The sequence below is a fragment of the Puma concolor genome, chromosome D3 (genome assembly GCF_028749965.1).
Source record: "Puma concolor isolate L17-30 chromosome D3, mPumCon1.1.hap2, whole genome shotgun sequence".
Taxonomy (NCBI): Eukaryota; Metazoa; Chordata; class Mammalia; order Carnivora; family Felidae; genus Puma; species Puma concolor.
This window is the reverse complement of record NC_141678.1, coordinates 22,218,419-22,240,780: the sequence shown is the minus strand read 5'-3', so window position 1 is coordinate 22,240,780 and position 22,362 is coordinate 22,218,419. Positions and strand designations below refer to the sequence as shown.

Here is a 22,362-nt window from a genome sequence, read left to right as displayed (position 1 = left end):
AGACACTTGCTGGGGTGAGCACTGGGTGTTATATGTAGGGGATGAATCCCAGGATTCTACTCCTGAAATCATTGCACTATATGCTAACTAACTTGGATATAAATTTTTAAAAAATAAATAATAAAATAAATAATTTAAAAAAAAGAAACTTTGCTTGTTAAAAGACAGTCTAAAGAAAGTGAATATATATGGGGCACCTGGGTGGCTCAGTCAGGCATCCTGACTTCAGCTCAGGCCATGATCTCACAACTCATGAGTTCAAGCCCTGCGTCAGGCTCTGTTCTGACAGCTCAGAGCCTGGAGCCTGCTTCAGATTCTGTGTCTCCCTCTCTCTTTGCCTCTCTCCCACTCACAGTCTGTCTCTCTCTCAAAAATAAATAAACATTAAAAAAAAAATTTTTTAAGTGAATATATAAACTTGCAGAAGAGAATCATAATACTTAACACCCAACAAAAGATCAGTATGGAGATACATAAAGAGTATTTGACCACAATTAAAAACAATAATTAAAAAAATCAAGAACACCTAACCCATGAATAAGACAAAAACATCCAGCAGAAAAAGTGCGAGTCACAAGCAAGAATTTCACTTGAGAAGAAACACGTATGACCAGTCATCATAGGACTGGTTATCAACATCGTTGGTAATTAGGGAAATTCAAATCAAAACCACAGTGAGACCATTTTACCTTCATTTAATTAGAAAGAAAAAGAAAAAATCTGACAGTATCAAGTGTTGAAGATGATACAGATCCACAATATCTCTTATGCATCACTAGTGGGAATGTGAATTGGTGCCACCATGTTGGAAAGCAGGTTGGCCTTACCTCCTAAAGAAGAACATCACAGACACTATAGCCCAGCAATTCCACTTCTAGGTATATACACAAGAGAAATTCCTGCAAATGTACAATAGGAAACATGCATAAGATTACTCCAAAGCAAAAACTTTAAACAACCCAGATTTATTGAATGAATAACGGGGGTATTAGTCACAGGAGGGAATATTACACAGTAGTTGAAATTAACAAACAACAGAAACATGCAACAATATAAATTTTAGCAATGTAATATTAAGGGGAAAAAAGTCCCACAAGGTTACATATATCATGGAATTCTTTTTATACAGTTAAAAACAAGTATGTATGTACGTATATGTAAATGAACACACATGTACACACATACCTGCCCAATTAAGACTATTGAAAGATGCAGTAAAATTACATTAAATGGTAGGCAAGGGACTGATGAACCCAGGAGTCTTGTGGATGGCTACCTGAGAAGGAGATGGATTGATGAGTTTTCCATATGATTATATGTAGGTTTTGTCAGGATTATACCTTTTGTCTAGAGGGTTTTCTGGTGGCAGAGTTGCATTAATACAAGCAGACCATGCAAGGACCAATAAAAAGAGGGTGTCATGTAGCAAGGATCATGTTTAATCCAAAGCTGTGCACTTGAGGTCCAAAAAAGGAGAACAAAAAAAAAAAAAAAAAAAAAAAAAAAAAACGAAATAAGACACATTTAAATCCAGCATATCAGTAATTACATTAAGTACTCCCATTATAAGTGTAAGATTTCAGATAAGTTTTAAAAATCCAAATATATGTGATTTACAAGAGATACATCTAAGTAAGAAAGTAAAGAAAGACTGGAATAACAGAATACAAAAAGAGATGTCCATAGATACAACAAACAAAAGCTACTGTAGCTAGATTAATGTCACAAAAACAGATTTTAAAACAAAAGGTAAGAGGAGAGGTAAGGGACATAATGATAAAGGTTCAATTCACTAGGAAGAAGGTATCCTGTACCTAAAAACAGAGCCTCAAAATATTTACAGCAAAAGCTGGTAGAACTATAAGGAGAAATGGATTGATTTACAATGGATTAACTACAAGAGATGACATTTTAATATACCTCTCTTAGTAATGGCTAGAAATAAAAAAAAAATGAAAAGAGTTTGAACCATAGAATGTACTGGACAGTTGTAGAACACACTGAACAACTGCAGGAAACACAGTCTCTTCAGGCACACCTGGAGCATCTGCAAAAAACTGGCCATTTACTGGGCCTTTCAGCAAATTTTAAAGAACTGAGATTATACGGGCATACTGTCTGACTCCATGGCAATTATACTAGAAATAAAGATGACTAAAAAAAAAAACCCAGATGTTTATAAATTCAAGAAATATGCTTCCAAACTAATCCACAAATCAAAGAACATACACTGATATTAGATACTAGAAAATATAACTGCATGATAAAGTAATACATACAAAAACCGTGAGATTCATCTAATGCAGTACTTGGAGTGTAATGCGTAACCTAAAATGTGTATACTCGAAAAGAACAGCTGAAAAATCATGAGCTAATAAGCAACGATCTCATGAAGTTAGAAAAAGAACAGCAAAATAAACCCCAACAAAGCAGGAGAGGATAAAAGCAAACTCAGTGAAGCAGAAAAACCTAAAATAGAATCAACAGTTTCATCTTCAACCAATGAAGGAAGGGAACGGACAAACCTCTGCCATGACTGTTTGGAATGGAGGGAAGGCATGTATAACCCACATCACAAATGCAAAAGAGGACGTCGCCATGTCACAGATATTAAAGCAGTAGTAAATGAGGGGATGGTGAAACAACGTCACGCTGATCTACTTGAAAAACTGATAGAAATAGGCAAATGCCCAGAGAAGCAGAAGGTAGCAAGACTGATGCGGGTCAGTGGAGCCAGTACACAAGGTGTGAGGAGGAAAGATACCTCCTCGTGGTGGTGGACACGGGGACCCTGGGAACAGCGGGGTGGGGGAGGCCGTGCGGAGCCCTCACACAGCCATGCCGTGCCGCCGCAGGGAGAACGCGGAGAACATGTACTACTTCTCGGAGCTGGCCCTGACCCTCAACGAGCACGAGGAGGGCGTGGCGCCCACGGACAGCCGCCTGCGGCCAGACCAGCGGCTGATGGAGAAGGGGCACTGGGACGAGGCCAACACGGAGAAGCAGCGGCTGGAGGAGAAGCAGCGCGTGTCGCGGCGCCGGCGGCTGGAGGCCTGCTCACGGGGCTGTGGCACGGAGGAAGGTGAGGCTGGGTGGGGAGGCGGTGAGAGAAGGTACCCTGGGTATGGGGAGCGGGTTCCCACAAGAAAGGGATGGGGTGGGGGAGGGAGGGAAGGGGTACCGCAGGGACAGGGTGGAAGGCAGCAGGGTCCTAGGGGCGGGGGGAATGGCGTGGGGGGAAGGGTGGGAGAGAGCCTGGGAGTACACCACCGCCCACCCGCACGCCCACTGTGCCTGCCCAGCAGAGAAAGAAGCCGATGTGTACGTGCCGCTGTGGTTCGAGAAGAGGCTGGACCCACTGACCGGGGAGACCGCCTGCATGTACAAGGGCGGCTACTGGGAGGCCAAGGAGAGGCAGGACTGGCACATGTGTCCCAACATCTTCTGAGCTCCATCCCCTCCTGCAAATACAGGCGCCTGTACAGCCTGGTCCACCTTTTCTTTAATACACTCAATTTAGTACTCAGTGGCCCTCCCCCTTACACCTTTTCCCTTTCCTTTTTTTTTTTTTTTTTTTTTTTAACACTTTTTTGGGGCTTCCACCTTGGAAGGAGCAAGTGCTGATCTGCATTCTCTCCAGCCCCCAGGTGCCCTGGGTCACCCAAGCCCCATCATTTTGGACTTGGGTCCCACTGGGACCCCAGCTCCCAGTTACCACAACTCAGGCAGGCTGGCCCGGGCCCTGGGCTGCCCCAGTCACCAGCCCCACCAAGGGAGGCACTGTCCCCCACTGGGGAGCCACTTTTGACTTTTTTAGAAAAACGATCTCCATTTTCTTTCTAGCCAAGACGTTTAGTAAATATTTTTAGTACAGCACTTAGCAGACCACTTTCTAAGTGTGCTTTCTTGCCACAAATGTGTCCTGGCAAGAGCCCCTTCTTTTTAAGACATCAGGAAGCTAGACCCCTTTGAGCAGGGAGCATTTTGTAGCTCAACATAGCAGGGTCACCAGGAGCACAGGACTCCAGAGAGAAGGGAACTGGAAGGGCCACCTGGCCCAGGAGAGCACAAGTCAGTTGTCTCCAGAGCTACAGCAGCACCCACTGTGGGGGAGGGGATGCCCAAGGGTCCCCAGATAGATTTGGGGGTAACAGCCCCTTGCCTAGCTTTGGCCATGCAGGGGCTGCTCCCCAGCCCCAGAGAGGTCAGGAAGGGCTGGGGGCAGGGCCTGCAGGTGCTCCCCACCCCAGAACCAGGCCCCAAATCAGCAATAAGAACAAACACTTGGCTCAGCCTGGGCTGGTGCCCCCAGGCACCAGAGGCCCAGTGTCCTGCCTCGGCCTCAGGCACCTCCGGGGTGCCCATCTCCGCACCCCCTGAACTCTTTATTTGCCTGATTTATATATATATGATATATAAATATATAAAAAATAGCTATTTTGCTTAAATTTCTATGGTATGTGGAAGTTAAAAAATGATGAAGACAGGGCACCCCTGTCTGAGTTTGGCTCTCCTGTCAGCTGTGTCCTACCCTCTCCTCGGACCCCCTTCCAAGGGCTCCTGCCAATGGTAGGGGGGTACTGGGCCACAGTGGCCATTATCCAGCCCCTCAGAACCCCCATTCCAAACCCTCCCACTTCAGTTTGGTCCTGAAAATTCATCACAGGGTTTTTTCTGTATATTCCAGGACTGCGTTTGTTTTTATAAAATAAAAAAATAAAAAAAGTGAAAACACCAACATGTGAAATGCCTTAGGGTGCCCACTCAAGAGGCAGGGCGGGCAGGGTGGCCCCACCACGCCCACAGCAGAGCTGTGCAATGTACCTCTTCTCCACACTGTTTGTGAGGGAGCACCTTCTGACCGGTAATAAAAACCTTGGATTTGGAGTTTTCCAAGGCCTTGTCCCTGAGTCTGTGACTGGGTGGATTAGGGCTGATGCACAGAACAGGTAACCACCTGTATGGCAGCATGGGGGAGGAGCCCCCAGGCTTTATTCTGCTCAGCACTGAGCCCAGCAATTGGAAGGTGGTCTAAATGAGGGGGTGGGGGTGAGAAGGGGGTGGAAGACCTGGTAGGGTCAGGGCCAGGTAGGCTGCGGAGGGCTGAGACAGCACCTAGAAGAGGGGTCACAGCTTTGCCTGGGACTGTCTAGAGCCAAGCCATGGCACCTGCCACGCTCTTCTCTTTGAGGTAACACCCACCTTGGTGAATTCTAAGGTTACTGGACAACCATGACCTGGACTGCTTCTGTTGTCCCAGGTTGCCAAGCAACTCGGATTACTAGCTCCCAGGACTGGCCATGAACGGCTTGGTCTGGCCCACTGTGGTGGGGCCTCCCACTGCCAGTGCTTCCAGGTGAGAGAATGTGGTGGGGCAGGGCACCACAGGGGCATCAGAGCCAGGCTCCAACTGCCTGCCCTGAAACCCCAGCACTGTGGGATCCAAGGCTGGCCCTGCACAACTCCTTCCTTACCCAAGCCTTGCTTTCCCATCTGTGAGGAGGCAGTCACTGGTGAGTCCTGCAGCTCTCACTGGCTAGAAGATGCAAGGCAGTGAGACAACCCCAGTATGAACCTGAACCCCGAGATGGGGGAGGGCAGTGGAAGCAGGTCTGCCAGGGGAGAAGATAGGCTGCATGGACAAGGCCCAGAGGTGACAGAAGCCAGTCCACTTAGGCAAAGTAAAGGAAGAGCCTAGAGTGAAGCCAGACAGAGCTCTGAACAGGGAGTGACATCAGGTTGATGTTCTAGAAACCGCTCTGACCAGATCACACAGGTTCCGCCTACACTCAGTAGTCTATCCACTAGCCATCACTGAGTTGAAAATGTCATAGAAAAGATTCTGCAACAAAGGCCATAAGGGGCCTCATAATACATCTGACAAAAAGATGCAAAAGACCTTTATAGATACAACTTTAAATTTTTACTGAGTAATAAGACCTGAGTTAAAGGGAAAAACACCATCTTCATAGGTGGCCAACTCAGTTATGTGGGTTCTTCCAAATCTACAAATCCAACATGATCCAAATGAAAATCTTACCAATATTTTTCAGACACTTGACAAGTGGATTGTGAAATTTGCATGAGAGAGTAATTGAACAAAAAATAGTACAGCAATTCTTAAGAAGAAGGTAGGGGATGTGGACTTGACCTGCAGATACCCAAACATGCTAGAAAGCTACCAAAAGAATTGCATTTTTCTCCACTGCATTCTGGCACCATGTGTAATACCATGTATTTTACTCATTTGTTGACTGTCTCCCCCACCCCCCCAGTGGACTGTGAGCTTCATGAGAGTAGGAATCATGTCTTATACACTGTAGCATCCCCAGTGCCTGGCACATAGGAGATGCTCAGTAAATAGGTGTTGAATTAATTCCAGGCCAGAAGGCCCAGCCAGAGCAAAGGCTCAGGGGGACACTCCCTGGGGCCACTGGGAAGTGTGACTGCAGTGTCAAATTGTAAGGGGGCCTCAGAGATGCAACGGGGAAGAGTTGAACCTCAGGTCCCAGGAAACTCCTGCTCCCACAAACTCCAGAGTCCAAATCTTTGCTCCTGACAGACTGTGGGGGAGGAGGCCTGAGGTTCCCTTATCCCCTGGGCTGGGGCTCAGCACAGTCATGAGATCAAGCCCTGCATCAGGCTCTGCACTGAGCATGGAGCCTGCTTGGGATTCTCTATCTCCCTCTCTCTGCCCCTCCCCAACTCATGCTCTATCTTGAAATATTTTTGAAAATAGAATATATATTTCAATCTCACTTTAAGAATAGAATTTTCAAAAGCCCAAAGAGCAAATAGAATCCAGCCACGTACAAAAGACTGATACCTCAGTTGGTAAACCCATGCCCAAGTTAGGTTTACCACAGAAATGCGAGAATGGGTCAGTGTTGGAAGTGTCTCATTGTAAATCACTCATTACATCAACCAGTTCAAGGAGGACTTATCTTTCTGCCAATATGGTAGACTAGGTACCTGGATAACCTTCCCTTATGTAAAACTAGGCATGCTAGATAACACTTTAAAATATCCTAAAAGCATCCATGAGTTGGAAAGAATATAAGGAATACTTGGGCCAAATATTAAGTGACTGTAGAAACATGGAAAGAACTCTGAAGTCTGTTTTTGCCTCAGAGCCACTTACTGTACCCAGCGAGCCTAAGTTTTCACTGCCTCAAATGACCCTTCCAAGGTAGGGTATCTAATAGGAGGTGTCTGCTGTAAAGCTGGACTCCCAAAGGTCTATACCTTCAATATAATGATGAATCCAAAATCAAATACAGGAAAATCAAATACAAGATCAGTCCTACGCAGAGCAGAAAAGAATCCCCTAAGAATTTGTAATCAGGAGCACGGCCTGACTTGGTTTGGTTTTATAGCCCAAATATATACTACCCAGATGGTCAAATAAAACATCTAGCAGAGACTATAACATGGTCTCAAAATGGCAATGTCCCGAGTCCCACAAGAGAAGCAAAGAAAGCCTCTCTGGAGGCTCTCCCCTTCATTCCAGACCTTATGGAATCTCAGATGGGAAGTTGCAAGGAAAATGAATAGCTAACAATGTGACATCTCTAAAGACACAAGGAAACAGCACACAAGTGGGCACGTGAGCACAGGACAGCATAAATAACAGCAGAATAAGACATAAAACTCCTCCATGTAGTGAAATTATCAGACACAATATAAAATAAGCATGTGTAATATATTTCTAGAAATAGGTTTCTAGAATTCTCATTCCTAAAAATGAAGGGTATTTTTTAAAAATAAAAGGAACTTACAGGGGCACCTGTGGTGGCCTCAGTTGGTTAAGCATCTGACTTCAGCTTAGGTCATGATCTTGAGGTTAGTGAGTTAGAGCCCCATGTCGGGCTCTGTGCTGACAGCTCAGAGCCTGGAGCCTGCTTCAGATTCTGTGTTTCCCTCTTTCTCTGCCCCTCCCCCACTCACGCTCAGCCTCGCTCTCTCAAAAAACGAATAAACATTTCAAATTTTTTTTAAATAAACTAAGGAATTTCCAGAAATTGAAAAAAAATCACTGAAAATAATTTTATAACAGATTACACTACTGAAGAGCATATTAGTGACATGGAAGTAAGACCTAAAGAAAGTATCAGAGGGGCGCCTGGGTGGCGCAGTCGGTTAAGCGTCCGACTTCAGCCAGGTCACAATCTCGCACTCTGTGAGTTCGAGCCCCGCGTCGGGCTCTGGGCTGATGGCTCAGAGCCTGGAGCCTGTTTCGGATTCTGTGTCTCCCTCTCTCTCTGCCCCTCCCCTGTTCATGCTCTGTCTCTCTCTGTCCCAAAAATAAATAAACGTTGAAAAAAAAAATTTTTTTTAAAAATAAAAAAAAATAAAGTATCAGAATGCTGGGGTGCCTGGGTGGCTCAGTCGGTTGAGCGCCCAACTCTTGATTGCAGCTCAGGTCACGATCTCACTGTTCGTGAGTTTGAGCTCTGCATCCAACTCTGAGCTGACAGCGCAGAGCCTGCTTGGTATTCTCTCTCTGCCCCCTCCCCACTTCCACATGCGTGCTCTCTCTCAAATATTTTTTTAAAAAAGTATTCAGAATGCAACATAAAGACACAAAGAAGTGAAAAATATAAAAGAGACATGGAGAATAAAGTGAGAAGTTCCCATATGTCGCTAATCAAAATGGAGCAGAAGCAATCTTTAAAGACTGAATACCTAAAAAATTTCCAAGAAGTCATGAGAAACACCAATATACAGAGTTAATCTCAACACATCCTAGTCAGGTAAATAAGCATTCACAGCTAAGTATAATATAGTGAATTTGCAAGACTCAACAAAATCTTAAAAGCAGCCAGATTTGGGGTGGGCAGTGGTAATTACCTTCAAGGATCACCAATCAGACTTAGAGCTGACTTCCTAGTTAAGAAGACAAAGTGGGGCACCTCGGTGGCTCAGTCAGTTAAGCATCTGACTTAGGCTCAGGTCACGATCTCACGGTTCAGGAGTTTGAGCCCCACATTGGGCTCTGCACTGTCAGTGTGGTTTGGGATTCTCTCTCTTCCTCTCTCTGCCCCTCCCCCACTTACACGCACTCTCTCTCAAAATAAATAAACTCTAAAAAACAAAAAAAGAAGACAAAGTGAGATCTCCAAAGTAGAGGGGATAATGTCAGTATTCCCAGTGAAAATATCTTTCAGGAACCAAAGGAAAATAAATCTTTTAATAAAAACTTATTAAAACAATACTGAGAGTCTTGAGTAGACTTTGATGAGTTAACTATTATGTGAAATATACAAAGTAATGGCTAAAGGAAGAATAACATTTATGAAACAAAGGAGAACATTGTATGTGGGGGGAAATTTTTTCAATCTAAAGGCAAGAAGAAAGAGGAAAAAGGAATGCAGATAAGGTGGAATAAAAATTTTAAAATAAGACAAACATAAGTCAATTATCGATGCAACAATAATACAGAAAATTTAAGTAAATTAAATCTTCAAGTAAGAACAAAAATATCTAGAATTTAAAAATCTGGCCATATGCTATTCACAAGAATACACTAAAAACATAAATATACAGACAAGATAGGCTTTAAGGCAAAAATGTATTTCTGTATGTCAACTCCTAGAAATAAAAAGGTCACTTTATAAGGATAAAAGGTAGAATTCATAAAGTTCTAAAACTCCTATACACCTAATAACATCTCAAGATAAATGGACACAATCACAAGGAGAAATAGATAAATCCACAATCATAATGGAAGATTTTTTAACATATCTCTCCGTGTAGTGAGAGCTCAGACATAGCATATCAGCAAGGTTTCCAACAACACAATTCACAAACTTGGTGTAATGGGCACACATGGGGTATTACACATAACAGCAGAATATATAGTTTTAAAGTGCACATGGAACATTTATTAATATTAACCACATATCTGGGCCAGTCATAATGCCTCAGCAAATTTCAAAAGACTAATATACAGACCACATTCTCAGACCAAACTCTTGAGCATTAAGAAATACACTTTTAGGGGCGCCTGGGTGGCTCAGTTGGTTAAGCGTCCGACTTTGGCTCAGGTCATGATCTCACGGTTCGTGAGTTCGGGCCCTGCGTCGGGCTCTGTGCTGACGGCTCAGAGCCTGGAGCGTGTTTCAGATTCTGTGTCTCCCTCTCTCTCTCTGACCCTCCCCCGTTCATGCTCTGTCTCTCTCTGTCTCAAAAATAAATAAACATTAAAAAAAATTAAAAAAAAAAAAAAAGAAATACACTTTTAAATAACTGGTGGACCAAAGAAGAAAACAACAGAAATTATAAAATAGTTAAACATTAAAATGCCACATATCAAAACTTAGGATAGAGGTAAAGCAGTACTAAGAGAAAAGCTTAGAGCATTAAAAGCTCATGTTGTAAAAGAAGAAAGACTAAAAATGATGAGCTAACCATCCAATCTAAGAAAATGAACATTAAGACAAACTCAAAGGAAATAAATATCAGAAATTAAAGAAAAAACAAACAGAGAGGACCATTTAAGCTAAGGTTGATTCTTTGAAAAACTAAAATGGACAAGACTTTACTGATAAGGAAGACAGAGAAAGGGAAGGAAGGAGAGAGGAAATGGATGAACCCCAAAAAACAATATTTGAAATAAAAAGAATACATAAATACAGACGCTACAAAAAACAGTAACTTTAAAAACTGAGATAAGGTTCTAGAAAAATATAACTTTAAAATGACTCAAAAATTAGAAAAACCTGAGTAGTATTACAATCATTAAAAAAAAGTTAAATCAGTTAAAAAAAAAAAAACTCCTCTCACATATATACACAAAATTCTCCACACACAGCTGACCTAGGAATAACCAGCTTTACAGAAACTATCCCAAAAGTAGAGGAAATAGTCCCCAACTCATTTCTTGAGACTAGCATAATCTGGTCACCAAAACCTAACAAGGACAGTAGGATAGAGGAAAATTACAAACTGGTGTCACATGATCTATAATTCAAAACAATATACAAGTCTAGAAATATAGAAAACTTACAATCATTATTCCAGAAATGCAAGGTTAGTTTACCCTATGAAAAAGTAATAAATATAATTCACCACATTAACAAAGTAAAGGAGAACACGACATGGTCATCTCAATAGATGCAGAAAACACTTTATAGAATCCAACATGCATCCATGATATTTAAAAGGGAAAAAAATACTTTAAAATAGAAATAGAGGGAAACTTCCTTAATCTGATGAATGGTATCTAACAAAACAAAAACAAAAACAAAAAAACAGCTTTGTCTGTGAGATAGAGAACAAAAAAATACCTGCTTTTACCCTTTACATTCAACATTGTACTGGCAGCCCTAGCCAATGCAATAAGGCAAGAAAAATATATGAAATGTGAGAATTGACAAAATTATCATTGCTCACAGATGATATGTAATAGAAAACTCAAAAGAATCTAAAGATAAATTAGAATAACATGAAAATCAGTTACATTTTTATATGCTAGCAACAAACCATCAGCAAATGAAGTTTTAAAAATATCATTTACAGTAGCATCAAAACCCATCAGGTATCTAGGATACATCTAATCAAGGAAATGTAAGACCTTTTCAAGGGAAAATTATAATACTTTCTTGAGAGATATAAAGAAAGGAGGATCTAAATTAATGGACACCAATACCATCTTCATGGTTTGGAAGACTTAAAAAGATATCAATTTTTCTCAAACTGATCACATACAATCAATTCCAGTGAAACCCCTACAGGTTTTCTTATGGAGTTTAAATAATTCTAAAATTTATATGGAAATACAAAGGGCCAAGAATAGTCAAGACACTCTTGAAGCATAAAAAGTGGTAGAACTGGCTATACTAATTATAAAAACTTACTGTAAAATGATAATAATTAAATCAGTGTGGTACTGGCATAGAAAAAACAAGAGACAAATGTAACAATAAAAATCCAGAAACAGATTTATACATATCTAAACATTTGATATATAAGAGAGGTAGCACTGCAGATTAATGGAGAAAGATAAGACTTTTCATTAAAGGATGTAGGGACAATCAGGAAGAAGGAAGGAATTAGAGCTCTACCTCAAACCATATACAAAAATCAATTCCAGGGGCGCCTGGGTGGCTCAGTCGGTTGGGTATCTGACTTCAGCTCAGGTCATGATCTCACAGCTCGTGAGTTCGAGCCCCGCATCAGGCCCTGTGCTGACGGCTCAGAGCCTGGAGCCCGCTTCGGATTCTGTGTCTCCCTTTCTCTCTCCCCCTACTCTGCTCACACTCTGTCTCTCAAAAATGAATAAATGTTAAAAAAAATTAAAACAAAACAAAACAAAAACAAAAATCAATTCCAGGTGGATTAAAGATCTATATGTGAAAGACAAAACTATAAAGCCTCTATAATATAAAACAGTATCTTCATGACTTAAAGATTTTTTTCCCTCAATGTTTATTTATTTATTTTGAGAGAGATCATGAGCAGGGGAGAGGCAGACAGGGAGGGAGAGAGAAAATCCCAAGCAGGCTCTGTGCTATCAGTGTGAGATCATGACCTGAGCCAAAATCAAGAGTCAGACACTTAACCAACTGAACCACCTAGGTGCCTCTAGGGAAGGATTTATTAAAATAAGTTAGACAGAGGGGTACCTGGGTGGCTCAGTTGGTTAAGGGTCTGACTTTAGCTCAGGTCATGATCTCACAGTTCATGGATTCAAACCCTGCATGAGGCTCTGTGCTGACAGCTCAGAGCCTGGAGACTTATTCAGATTCTGTGTCTCCCCCTCTCTCTCTCTGCCCATCCCCACTCACACTCTGTCTCTCAAAAATAAATAAACATTAAAAAAGTATTTAAAAAAAACCAAGATGATAGGTGTACACTGCATATTCTTACCATATAAACATTTTATAAATACAGTATTCTTTTGTAGCTACTCAGTGTCTAATAAAAATAATTATTAAAGGGGGGAGGACACCAAAAACATACAGTCCAGGTTGTGTGCCTGACAGTTGTGTGCCCCTAACCCACATTGCAGTCTATGTAACTAGTGCCCCCTGGTGCTCCACTCAGGTAGGACTGGCAGCCACGGCTCCACCACTGAAGCCCCAAGTTAAAACAAGATGGAAATTCTTTCCACATTTTAAAGGCCATTCACCAAAACCAACAGCCAATATATATTCTGTTCAACCCTAATGTAGATTTCCATCCCATCAGAAACAAGACCCAGATAATTATTCAACACTGTTGCATTGCGTCAGAGGTTCTAGCCAAAGCAAAATGGCAATTAAACTGACACACTGGCAAATTTGCACCTTTCATCTATTAAAAAGAAAAAAACGCACACAGTTTATTTTTAAAACTGCCAGAGTTCATAACATAGAAAATAAGTTGTTTGGTCTTCTCTATATTAATACTCAGGAATAGAGATGGAAAAAATAACCCATTCACAATACTGATAAATACAGTTATAAAACGCTTAGAAAAATGAGAAAGTTACAGAACTTGTATGAAGAAATTATAAAATCTTATCGTGGGATCTAAAGAGTCAAACAAATGAAAAACCAGTTTTTATCCTCTGGGGATATTTAATTAAGGTCATAAAAATGTCAACCTTCTCGTAACTTACATCTAAATTTAATACAGTTATAATTTAAATCCCAATGGAACTTTTTCTTTGGCAAGGATGGGAAAAATTGGGTAACATGATTTTAAATTTCACTTAACAGAATGAATTCTAAGAATAGCCGGAAAAGTCTTTTTAAAAGGTTGGGGGTAGGGGGGAGACTGATCCATCTAGATGCTGATGATGCTCAAAATTCTAGTTTCAGCTAGGACCTCACCTCTCACACCAGAACCACCTGTCCAACAGGATGTCTTCACTGACATGTCTAAGGGGCATCTCAAGCCCATCTAATAGTGGAATATAAATAATGACCAAGATGGTTCACTTAATGGGGCGAGCATAGTGAATTTCCATTTGGAAAAAGAAGCAAAGCTTGACTCTTGCCTTACTGCTTAAACTAAAATGTATCCCACAGGGAGCAGACATTGACAAAAAATTTTTTTTTAGTATTTCAACAAAGAGTAAGAGAACGTTTGAGGGATGGCGATGGAGGGAAGAGGAAAGGTTTTCCTAAGCATGATAGGAAACCCCAAAACCTAAAAATGTTTACCTTCCAAGTAACAGTCTTCTACCAAGCTAAGACAAACCAGTAGAAAATGGGCCATGGTTGTGAAGTGCAAGAGGTCTCAGGTCCTGGGAGAGGCCAACAGGCTGGCAAGTAGGCTGGACCTTCAAGGAAAATTACCTGGAAATGGCTATTTTAAGACGTAAAACATGCAGCTTCCTTTCCAGGTCCTCCGTCTTGCAGATATAAAACCACCACACCACAAAGTCATCTATGCAAAAAATGCTTTCTGCAGTGGCTTTAAAAAGTTAAAGAAACAACCAGGGAAAATTTTTTTATCTACTCTCGGGCTTAATATGCAGGCGCCAGAATTTAAAAAAATATTAAATAACCACTTTTCTGCTTGGGTTGTGGTCAGGCCATTGGATCCCCAAGGCCTTTCCCCCATGCCCTAGGATATGAAACCCCTGGGGACGATACCTCCCACCCTGTTTGCCCCCAGTTTGGATACTTGCGGTGGTGCCGCGAGGTCCCCACATCTCGACCCTGAGACCAGCCTCGAACATCTGCGTAAGGTCACAACGCTTCCTCCACGCCCCCCGCCCCCCACCGAGCGCCTCCGGGCTCCAACCCCATAGGCAGGCTCGTTTTGTCTCAGACGGGTGCACGGGCGCAGCCGCACGTGCTGGACAGCTGCATCACGCAGGCGCTGTTACGTGCCAGCCTCGAGGGTCTGGAGAACAGGCGAAGGGGCGCCCTCGACGGACCACAAACGTTGGCGGGTTGGAAGGCCGGCGCTTGTTTGGGGCTGCGGCTGGGTCCCGGCCGCGTCTTCTGGACAGGGTTAAGAATTTGCAGCCAGTTCTGCAGCCTGCTCTCCAGCCCATGTTGTATTGTGATAGAGGATTTAGAGGAAAAAACGCTTTCCTTTCTAACAAATAGGGGTTCTCTTCCCACCACAGGGCCCCAAACCCGGTTAGTGGCAGACTGTCTTAAATGGGGGCATTAGGGAGGGGAGTGAGAGCCCAGAGCTTCACTAGAGGAAAACATAAATGTAAAGGGAAGGAAAGTAAATTTAAAGTGGTGGATTAGAGCTGGTCACAGCTTTCTTGGAAAGGAGGTGGACCCACCAAGTCTCATGGAAGCATCTCAGCCGAGTCCAAAGAGCAAAGGGGAAAGGATAGGTCTGTCAGACCCATCTACCAAGTGGTCTAAGTTTGCCCCAGTGGTGTGAGGCCTTGGCTGGCAGCTACCCAGAATATCAGCGCCAGAACATACCATACGAAACCTGAAGGGCAGGCCCAAAGGAGGCTGGATGGAAGCCCTGCCCCTCCTCACCCTTAGGATATACTGAAACAGGCCAAATAGTTTAGGCCATGAGGATAGCTATGGGTTAGGGGCACTCAGTAAGCAGTGGAATGCCTAGAGGTAGGTAGCAGGTAGGGACCAGTGAATCTTGGACACAAAAACTCGGGGTCAGGGCAACAAGGGCTTTGGACCCCCATTCTAACTTCAGTCAGACCAGCACCAGATTAGTGGCTATCTATAATGTGCCTCTGAATAACTTTCAGGTAGAAAACTAGCCTTGAGGCTAAATAAGCCAGGATGGGCAGTGATTTGTCTCAGGCCTTGTGAGCTGGTAGAATTTCTACAGGATCCACCAGGAGCCCTAATTAGGCCTGGCACATTGCCAAGTTTCCAAATGAAAAAGGCCACAGACTCATCAATATTTTGGCTCATTGCTGAGTGAGATGTGCCTTGCCAGGCACTTCCTCTGCCCAGTCTTTTTCTTGCTCACTGGAGGATGACCCTATTTGTGCTGAGAACAGGCAGAGAATAGTCTGCAGCCTCAAACAGGGCAGCAGAGAAAGCATGTTCCTTGGAGCTCTTGCCTTTCATAACCAAGCTGGCCATTGACCCATTCAGGGAAACAAAAGCAATGTGATCATCCAAAGAAAGCTTCCATCTCCAAAAAAGGCCAGAACCCTCCAGTGGAATTCTGAGGGATGTTTCAGGCACCTTGGTGACCACCCAGCAACAGGTCCCTTACAGTCTGGCCCAGCTCGAGAACACCTTCCAACAGGGACAAGTACTGAAGAAGCACTGCCCACTCCAGTCAACACTTGTAGAATACAAGAGTACACAGAATATGTAAATGGCAAAGAAATTTGAGCTTTCTCAGTCTTATCACTAATTGACCCTTAGAGCTATGAATTCTTGGCTACCACTGCTTGAACCACATTTGAAAAGCGGTCATGTAGACATGGGGAACTGGACCCAACAAGAACAGCCAAAAAATAGTATTACTCAGATAGATATAAAAAAGTTTTTCTCAACCTATTAACTCATGCCTTCCTTGAGTAAACAAACATATCAAACCCTTGTCCTGACCTAGTAATACTATTAGTAGGTAATATGGTATTGATCCTAAAGTGGGGGGTTTTAATCCTAAATCCATGGGACACTTAGGGTGTGAAGGGATCATACAAGGTGAACCTTTTCCTGAGGACTTCACTCCTTGGTTTTTCATCTTTTTTTGTAAGCTCTTTTGTAGAGTCCCTAACCCAGATTCAGAACTACAGCCCTGCATCAGAGACACAACTGACCAATGAAGATGCTCAATCTTAAATTAGTTCAAATCAATTCAAAAATACCTCACTTTTCACCTTTCACATTAGTACAGGATGCAAGAGACTGCATACTGATAAGTATAGGCAGGGTGGGTGGGGAATACTGTTGGTAGGAGTTAAAACTGGGGGTTTTTCTGGACTGTATCTTAATATTTGTAATATTAATATCTACCATTTGACACAGCCACTTCTCTTTGGAATTTACCATGCATACATATGGATCTGAATTAATGAACACACACACACACACTCATCATACCATTTTCCATAAATGTTAACCCAAATGTTTGTAAGTAGAAGACTCTTAAATGACAGTACATCCAAGACAATGAAGTGCTATGAGGTTGTTCTAAAGAAAAAAGACCCATATGGGCTATTTTGAAACAGGTTCCAAGATACATTGAGTGGGAAACAGGCAGAAACAGAACAGAGTGGATGTATATTTGTATGCTCAGCATGAATATTCTTTTCAGGGATCAAGAGTGAAAGGGAGCCTTGCTTTTCATAGTGTAGCATTTTGTACTGTTTGAAATTTTTGTACTATTTTAAGTTTTACTGTATGCATGTGTCACTTAAAGTCCCCATTGCTCCCATTCCTTAAAAACAGTGATGCTGTACATTCACCTTTTTGCAGCTGTGTGCTATGGACTTTTCCTGCCACAGATCATCCAGACCACACCCTCCTCCCAAGTCCTCAGACAATCCCAAGCAGGTCCTATGACAGGAAAGGGGAGAGACACTGCATTTTATCTTCCCACCCAGAATGACAGGAGCTCCGTCTGGGAAACAGGCTGCATTCAGTACAGCTGTGATTGGATATAAACACCAAAGTGGATGTGGAGGGGGTGGGGTGTGCCTGGGTGGCTTAGTCAGTCGAGCAGCTTGCGTATCCAACTCTAGATTTTGGCTCAGGTCACGATCACAGGATCATGGGATCGAGTCCTATGTCTGCTTGATCCTTTCTCACTTTCCCTCTGCCCCTCTCCCCTGCTTGTGCTAAAATTAAAAAAAAAAAAAAAAAAAAAAAGCAAAGTGCATACATTGAGAATTTCACGCTAAAATGTTTAAGAAATTCAGCATTTCTGTTTCTGTGGATGTTAAGGAGGGTGAAGACAGAAAAAGGAAGATGGTGATGAGGAAGAATGTGAAGACAGTTTAAAGCCATAGTAGCAGAAAGAATGAAGAGGAAATAAGGTGCTGAATTTTACTAAGAGAAGAAAACAGACTGAGTTCAGGAGTCTCACCAAGTTTTATAGTATTGCATTTTGATTACAGGTGTGTAAATAAAAAACTTGGGTATTATCTATTATCCTATGGTAAAAATGCAGAACCAACTTCCTTTTAGATTAAAACAGTAGGTTTGGGGACAAAAATGAACCACATGCTGCCTGGGATGATGAGAGAGAACTGGATGGGAGAGGAATCACCAGCTCAACAAACCCCAAGATTCAGAGAATCTTCTGGAAGAAGAGGCCAGGTTCTGAGTGGTATTTCCCTAAATAACCCTCCCCCCAGGGATGTGGTTTGGGGAAGCCTCAAACCCACAAGTTGCAGGTGCTTCTGGGCCCACACACAAATGGGTAAAGACTTCCCTCACCAGTGCCTCCCAGTTTTTTGCAGACTCCACAGAGCGGCATGTGGGCCACTGTTGACCTGGGATAGGTAGATGCCAGAAACACACCAAGAAAGGTTTGAATCACAGATCAGTGGTACCAAGTCATAACTCTCGTGCCTCTAGAAAACACAAAGTCCCCAGATAAAGAGAGGACAGAAGAGAGTTGGAGGAAATCAAACCAAAATTTTTCCAATGACCACTAAAGAGAAACTCAGCAACTCTTGCCTTTGTCTTTGACCCTGAGAAGTTGCCTGAGGGACACAGCTGTGTGAGGCCCTGACTAGAAGGGAGGGAAGGCATGGTGTGTTTCCTGAAGAGCTGCCTCTGGAGTCCCTGTGGCTCAGTGACCCCCTCTCCTGTCTGGCCCAGAGCAGGGACTGGTGGGGCCAGGTACAGGGGAAAACAGTAAAAGCAGCAGCGGCAGGTTCTCCAGATTAGCCAGCACCATCTAAGGCAGCATGCTTTCTCCGGACTCTGCCAAACCCACAGATGGAGGTCACCACCAAATCAGCACCAGGGGTTCTGTCACAAGGGGCTTTCTCAAAAAGAATCCTTTGGAATTCAAACATTCATTCAGTGTGCAACCCACCAGAGTCAGATCTGTCTACTACTCAACCTGGACTCAAATTTTTGCGGTGGGATATATCACTGTCCACAGTTAACTGAAAGAAATCACTGCCACAGGGAGAACTTGAGTGGTAGATGGGGAGGGTGAATGGGAGGCTCTTTCTTCCCCAAGCTGTCTGGACAATGCCACAGCCATAATGACTGACAGCAGGATGGGCCGACATTCACGTCCCTGACCTGAGACAGGACCTGCTCAGTGCTGTTTCTCTATCCTGACCCACTACCCCCAGAGGTCTTCCAGATTAGAGCCCCCAGAAGAAGCACCACTCTGGAGGGTCTTTCCGTCCCCCCACCCCTCAGATCCCAACACTGTTCATCTTCTAGGAGAGACCAGCCCTGCCCCTGAAGCCTCTCCGACTTCCAGGTGGCACTGGATTTACCACATCTTGAGAAGCCAGGAGCCAAGAGAAGGAGCTTGGCATCCCAGTTCTCTGTTCTTTGCCCAATGGTTACCAAAAAAAATGTATGGTCTCACAGCAGGTGCAGCATCTTATTTCTTTTAAAAAATAAATATTTATAAACTTAGGGAGGAAGATTCAAAGAATCAGAGTATTTTTCCCTCCAAAAGCACAAATGTTTCATGTGAATCAAACCAAGGTAAGTCCACCAACCCAAGAACAAAACACCGCCCCCCGAGGGCTCTGCCTTGAAGGGCAGAGGAGCTGGTTTTTGGCTCCGAGCCCTTCAGTCCCCCTTGGTGATCAGGTCCTCGATGTAGGCATCCAGCTCATCATCTGTGTTGATGTCTATGTCCTGGAATAGAAGGGAGCAGTCAGCTGGGGGCCTGAAAGCGGTGAGGGGGCCCACCACCTCCCCATCCTTCTTGCAGCCCATGGAGCCTGAGCCCAGAGTCCCCTCCTCTTCCCCCTCCGCCCTGTCAGCCCTATCCCATCTTGGTCATTCTCCCCCCCTCCCCATCCTCTATGCACAGATGACGCCCAGATTTCTTGCTACTTCCCTGCCTCTACCCCAGGTTTCTGGTTGCCTTAGATGTGTTGCAGGCTTCTAAGAATCAGTACATTCAAAACAGGCCAAATGCACCGACCCACCCCAGGTTGCATCCATCTCAGTACAGGCTACCACCTTCCCTCACCTAGGGACTCAAGACAAACCGAAGAATCACCCGTTTCCTTTTTCCCTCAGATAATACAAATCTGTGTTTCTCACTGTCACCAACCAAGAATCAGGCCACCAAAATCTCCCACCCAAGTCCTGGGTTCTAACCTCCACCCCACTCCAGGCCTTCCTACAACCAACAGAGTAAATGTCTTGGGTTGCAAACTGGATTGTGCCACAACCCTCCAGGGACATCCCACCTTGTACAAGCCCTGCCTCTTCTCCTATGGCCCACAACTCCCTGCCCTGGGCCTCAGGTCCTACTCTTACATCTGCCTAAAGCACTCACACAGCCAATCTTGTATGACTGATTCTACTCTCAGCTCAAATATTAATACCCCTTTCTCAGGCCATCCCTGAACACCCTAGTAAAGTGGCCTCCCTGTTTTTCTTCTCTTGTATTTACTTCACAGGACTTCCCATAATCAATATTCTGTGTCCTTTACCACTGTTGGGCCATGAGGATAGGGACCTTTATCTTGCCTATCTGGTTCACCCGGTATCCACAAGAGAGACACAGAGCCATGTCCTCAGTTTTCACTGCCTGGATGAAGGACTGAGACCCTCTAGGGGTATTCCCCACTTCTAGGCAACCCAATCCCATCTGGGCGTCATCTGGAACAGTGAGAACATCTTTGTTTCATGGCGTGGAGGATTTTCAAACCAGGCTATAAATCAGAAGATCTAAACAAGGGCAAAAATCTGATACCGTGGGTCTGGCTGGGATGAGGCCCAGGCAGCCGCACCACCTCCAGCCCTCTTGGTCAGGATGCTGTGCAGCCAGGGTTGAAACCACAGATTCCTGTGAGTGGGGAGAAGGGAGCAGGAGGTGCCCAGGCCCCCCTCCCTGAGACACCAGGTGGTCCAGCTGCAATGAGAGGGCTGCCTGGCTCACCTCCTGCACCTTTTGCAGGAGCGCCACGATGTTGGTCCTCAGCTTCTGCAACTTCTCCTCTGTCTCTCGGAGCTTTCTCTCAGAAGTGCGCAGGCTCTCCTCAGAGGCCTTGGCCCGTGAGTCAGCACGGCTCTGGTAGGAATGGCACAGATTCTGGAGCCCCACTTCATACTGCTTGAAGTACTCTTTCTGTAGGGAAGAAACCCAGAGAGTGAGTGCATGGGCTTACAGGGGTCCCCAGGGCCCCTCTAGATAGGCACTAGTATCCCCAACTAGCTCAGCACAAGGATGTGTGAAGGGATATCCATATAAGGGACAAGTGGGCTCTTTAGTTCCAGAGTGGAAGACCCGATGCCCATCTCGTGGGGCTGCCATGAGGATGGAGATGAGATTACTCATGTGAAGCACTCAGCAAAATGCCTTGGCAGACAGCAAGCCGTCAGGAAATGTGAGGCAAGATTCTTCCACTCCAGTTAGGACAAAAAAGATGAGTCTCCCTCCCAGCTCAATCACATCTAACTTCACCACAGCCCTTTCAGCAGTCCATTCCAAGTCACATCCCACAATGTCAGAACCAAAAATCCTGTTCCAGAAACATTTATCAAGCACCCACCAATAGCAGATACCTCAGATTTGTATAATATATAAGCAGGATCAGAGCTTTTACTATCTTTCCTGAGTACCTGAAACTTCCAACGTGTGGGGAAATGATGTTAACTAGCAGTTTCTCTAGACATGAGGCTTTTCAAACTTTTAAAAGGTAGCAGAAAACTTGCTTCAAAAGCAATGTTACATGGAATCTCATTAAAAAATTTGAGCAGGAGCTCTTGACGTTTATTTTTAAAATTCAAATTTATAACATAACTTACTCATAAGTCACCAATGAGAACGATAAAACCATTTTGATGAAAATGAGTGGTCCTGAGTGACCATTGCGGTAATATCAACTCCTGCATTTACATGCTTCTATGTACGAGCTATATGGCATTTAGCAGTTCCTTACTGCTGTTTTTAAAAACTATTTTGCTACAAGTACTTACCTTACAATTTTAGAATATTATCCTATTAAACCAAAATGGCAAGAGAAATTTCAAGTTCTGTGTAGAAAATAATTACCTTGGCAGCACAAATTAAGTGTTCAAGCAGGCTCCAAAGTATTAAAACTTTAATTATATGATGTTTTGAGCCCATGATCTGTGTTCATTTATCTCTTTAACTTTCTATCACAGATTTGCATGGTTATATTATTTTAAACATATATATTCATATATTCATATATATTCATATATATGAATCTAACATTTGCGAGACCTTCGGATGGCTTTATGGAACTCCTAGTCCAGCATGAAGGGAAAAAGGATGATCTTTTACAGA

General features: G+C 43.5%; 2 protein-coding genes across 7 annotated transcripts in view; one reads left to right on the top strand and one right to left on the bottom strand.

The window, feature by feature from the left end:
• OSBP2 (oxysterol binding protein 2) overlaps positions 1-4,887 on the top strand; it is a 181,364-nt gene extending 176,477 nt beyond the window's left edge. For all 3 annotated transcript variants that reach the window (XM_086682055.1, XM_086682056.1, XM_086682057.1), the window contains 2 exons: positions 2,856-3,082; positions 3,306-4,887. In XM_086682055.1, coding sequence (XP_086538181.1) covers positions 2,856-3,082; positions 3,306-3,448 — 370 coding nt within the window. In that variant the 3' untranslated portion in view covers positions 3,449-4,887. The remainder of the gene's footprint in view (positions 1-2,855; positions 3,083-3,305) is intronic.
• Positions 4,888-19,453: 14,566 nt separating this feature from the next.
• Positions 19,454-22,362, bottom strand: part of MORC2 (MORC family CW-type zinc finger 2) — a 40,805-nt gene continuing 37,896 nt past the window's right edge. Inside the window, exons 25-27 of one of the 4 annotated variants that reach the window (XM_086682053.1) lie at positions 20,989-21,177; positions 20,803-20,895; positions 19,454-19,730 (exon numbers count right to left, since the gene is read on the bottom strand). In XM_086682053.1, coding sequence (XP_086538179.1) covers positions 19,662-19,730; positions 20,803-20,895; positions 20,989-21,177 — 351 coding nt within the window. In that variant the 3' untranslated portion in view covers positions 19,454-19,661. The remainder of the gene's footprint in view (positions 19,731-20,802; positions 20,896-20,988; positions 21,178-22,362) is intronic. The other 3 variants (XM_086682054.1, XM_025933347.2, XM_025933348.2) reach the window with 3 other exon arrangements.